This window comes from Triticum aestivum, chromosome 5D, assembly GCF_018294505.1.
Source record: "Triticum aestivum cultivar Chinese Spring chromosome 5D, IWGSC CS RefSeq v2.1, whole genome shotgun sequence".
Classification (NCBI taxonomy): domain Eukaryota; kingdom Viridiplantae; phylum Streptophyta; class Magnoliopsida; order Poales; family Poaceae; genus Triticum; species Triticum aestivum.
In genome coordinates, this window is record NC_057808.1 from 356495267 (window position 1) to 356498902 (window position 3636).

Consider the following 3636-nt stretch of genomic DNA (forward strand, 5'->3'; position numbering starts at 1 on the left):
GTGAATTGTTTCAATGCAATATTCCGGAAAAAGGAAGCGTCATTTTATGTGCCTATCAATGACAATACATCATTGACAACATAAGCACTACGGTACATGATCATCGTCATCCTAAAAAGTCGTGCTGTTGTTTCTCCTCTAATGATTTTCATAGAGAAGAATGCCACAGCAACAACAACAAAAAGGGAGAAAAGAGCCCTCTAGCTATCTACGTTGACTAATCACACTATCACTTCGTCGTCGTCGTCGTAGTTGTCCTCAGTCGGGCACCCCTTCCTACCCACGCAGACGCTGTCATCTCGCCGTAACCTGGCGAGCAGGCCATGGCGGGGAACAGGGAATGGGCTGTACTCGACGTCGTCGCTCGATCCAACAACCTCCCACCTGCAAAAACCAAGCACCAACACACATCAATCATCACCCCCATTCCTACCTAAATCGATTTAGTACCACAGCTGTCGCCATGGCAGCGAGTGATCAGCGGTAGCAGCGGTAGCACAGCTCATAGGCAGGCGCCTCTACGTGCAAGGCAGGGCGGGCAGCAATGGACCACCCGGATTTTCATGACATGACGTGACACGATCGGCGCATGGTTGGAGTATGCGTGCCGTGGAACTGGGCGCCAGGTGAAGGGTGGCCCGGTGAATTGGCGCCACTGCACCAGCCATGGGACGTTCTTGTCCACAGGGACAAATCACAAATGGGAATATATGGAGGATCTGTGTGGAGGCGGAGGGAGGGGGGCACGCACCTGTAGCCGGTGACCAGGTGGTGGATGAGCACCAGCATCTCGAGCTTGGCCAGCTCGTTCCCGGGGCACGCGTGCACCCCGCTCCCGAACGGCGTGAAGGTGCTCGGCCGCGGCGCCACCTGCATGTTTTACCACCACAAGAAAATGAGACCCCGTAAAAAGTTGGCTCTACTAATCTGGGAAACAAAGGCGGATTCAAATATTCTAGATAGGGCATGTATCGTCAGGATTTAACCGTGTTCAAGTGGTATTTAACACCGTATTCACCAGGCTACTCATGAATGGAGCGTATTGATTGACCAATGAAGGGCACGATTTAATGCATCGAAAGGAACAATTTTTCAGTTGCTCCTTTTTTGAAGGTCACGATTTTCAGTTTGGCCAGACGCATCCACATCGAGGTTGCACTCCGGCGAGGGGGACGCGTACGTACCTTGAATCTCGAAGGGTCGAACTTCTGTGGATCCTGGAAGTAGTCCGGGCTGTGATGGATGTTCCTGAAGAGCGGCATCACCTTCCACCCCTTGGGGATAAGAAACCCTGCACGCCAGGCAAAATTTTAGGTCACGTCGCATCGTCGCACCGTCCCAAATTAAATCCCATGCACGGTAACGCCACGTCTACGTAGCGCCACGTCGACCGTAGCTTAGCTAGCTGCGGTGCACGTGATGGCCCGGGCGTTGCGTGCGTACGTACCTTTGTACTCCACGTCGGCCACGGCCTCCCGGAACGTGAAGGAGATGATGCTCGCCATCCTCAGGCTCTCCAAAATCACCTGCGCGCGCGTACGACGGGCGACATCAATCAGCAACCACAAGGCACAAGAAAACATATAACTGTAAGCCTTGAAGTGTATGGCACGCACCCTGTGCGTCAGCGTCATGCTCCTCGTCTGCGCCCATGTCAACGGCCGCCTCCCGCCGTCGTTGGCCTCGTGGATCGCCGCGTGCTCCGCCCGGACGGCCTCCAGCAGCTTCGGGCGGTCGTGGAGGTACTTGACGATCCAGGTGAGCACGCTGGCCGTCGTGTCCTGCGCCGCGAACAGCACGCCGATGACGTTGTCGGCGACCTGCTCGTCCGTGAGCAGCGCGCCCTCGTCGCCGTCGTCGTCGCCGCCGGCCCGCGACCGCATGAGGCAGCCGAGCAGGTCGTCGCCGGGCTCGCCACGCTCCCGCCGCTCGTGCAGGATGTCGCTCAGCACGCCGTTCAGCCGCCGCCTCGCCTGCATGCGAAATCGCGGTTTTCGTCACATGGCATTCGTGTATATTGTTGTGCTGCTGATATTAAAGACGTATACACCACGACGACGAACGTGACGAAGGCGCACGGTTTTCGTCGGTTGCTTACCTGGATCGCCTTGTAGTATAGCGTCCCGGGGAAGCTGTTGGGGAAGGAGTTGTAGCCTTTCTCCACGACGGCGTAGTTCCGCCGGAGCTCCTCCTTCCGCCGCTCGTCCAGCCGCCCGCCGAAGATCGTCACGATGCCGACGTCGAACGAGAGCTGACGAAAACAAAATATGCACTGGTTAATACTCCAACACCACAGCTGTTCTGGACAGCAACTACACGTGCAGCTGAGGCTGAGCTAGCTGCTCTAGCTTACCCTCTTCATGGCGTGGAAGGTGCTGGCGGCGTCGCCGTCCGCCCAGGCCGCGAGGGTGGCCCGCACGGCGGCCTCGATGTCCGGCACGAGCTTGCGCAGGGCCTCGGGGCCGAGCGGGCCCTGGACGAGCCTGCGGAGGCGGAGGTGGTAGTCGCCCTGGTGGAAGAAGAGCGCCGACGGGCCGATGAGGCGCTCCTTGCTCCGCGGGTACGTCGGCTTGAAGAGGTGCGCCCGCGACACCAGCACGAACCGCGCCGCCTCCGGGCTCGCCAGCATCACGCACGGGCAGCCGAGGAGGTGCGTCTTGAAGATCTCGCCGTACCGCTTCTGCTTGGAGGAGAGGAAGACGCTGGGGTCCTGGGAGTAGAGCTGGAGGGTCTCGCCGATGTAAGGCAGGCCCATGGAGCCAGGGGGCAGCTTGAGGGCGGCTTGCTCATGGCGACCATGACCATGAGCGCAGCCCTGGCGCTGCCGCCGGATTACGTGGTGGGCGTAGGACACGATGGCCGCAGAAATGAGGATGCACAGGAGGAGGAGGAAGAAGGCCATCCAAATGATCCTTGAGAAGGATCACTTAGACCAGCGAGGTGCTCTGAGCTTGCTGTGTGCTAGCTTGTGTCTGTAAATCTGCGCTGCTGGCAGAGGAGAGCTGTGAGGTCGAGGAGAGTGAGGAGAAAAATCTTCGGTGGATCTTTCGAATTGTGGAGGGCGTGGGAAGGCCTCGCCGCGGTATTTATAGATGGGGCCGGAAAGCGAGAGGCCAATTTGGAGGCTCTTGGGCTGCTGGGCTGGCAAGCCTAGGTGTGAAATGTCAAAGTGAAGAGGACAACTTCTCTTCTTATATTATCGCATTTTGCTGGAGCAACAAGGGAACCACAGCTTCATAACGGTGAAACCCAAAGTCAAGTTGCATTGCAAGTTCAGCACCGGCAAAAGAAAAACAGGCTGCTTCCACCGATGCTTAAAAAGTGTAGCTTTAGAGCAAGCTCACACTTCTTTTAAACATGACTAATCACAGAGCTACTGCTATCAAAATGTGGCATGGGACACGCACGCACATCGTCGTAGCTAACATTCGACTCATCACTTTAACACGCAGAAGGATAAGTACTACGGAGATTAAGCATGTGCGCTGGGAGCAGAAATTTCACATGCGATTTATGGCCGATGGTGTTTGTTTAAATCTTGATTTCTCCAAATAGGTTCACACAAGGTTGTCTTACTAAGAAATAGCAGGAGAAATTTTACAATTGCATAAGGAGAACTGGAAAGTGTGGGATGCA

General features: G+C 56.2%; 1 protein-coding gene across 1 annotated transcript; it reads right to left on the reverse strand.

Annotated features, from left to right (window-relative positions):
• Positions 1 to 16: 16 nt before the first annotated feature.
• Positions 17 to 3050, reverse strand: LOC100682449 (abscisic acid 8'-hydroxylase 3). The gene is made up of 7 exons (XM_044541755.1): positions 2354 to 3050; positions 2099 to 2251; positions 1617 to 1973; positions 1448 to 1526; positions 1185 to 1291; positions 752 to 870; positions 17 to 384 (listed from the first exon to the last, which is right to left on the reverse strand). The coding sequence occupies exons 1-7, from the start codon at positions 2900 to 2902 to the stop codon at positions 222 to 224; spliced, it is 1527 nt and encodes a 508-aa protein (XP_044397690.1). The 5' UTR covers positions 2903 to 3050; the 3' UTR covers positions 17 to 221.
• Between the last annotated feature and the right edge of the window lie 586 nt (positions 3051 to 3636).

What these genes read in the sequence shown, in the direction of transcription:
- LOC100682449 (XM_044541755.1), bottom strand. Translation starts at nt 2,902, where the DNA reads ATGGCCTTCTTCCTCCTCCTCCTGTGCATCCTCATTTCTGCGGCCATC. An exon ending in GCATGACGCTGACGCACAGG is followed by an intron (nt 1,527 to 1,616) that starts GTGCGTGCCATA and finishes ACGCGCGCGCAG; the next exon opens with GTGATTTTGGAGAGCCTGAG. An exon ending in CACCTGGTCACCGGCTACAG is followed by an intron (nt 385 to 751) that starts GTGCGTGCCCCC and finishes TGGTTTTTGCAG; the next exon opens with GTGGGAGGTTGTTGGATCGA.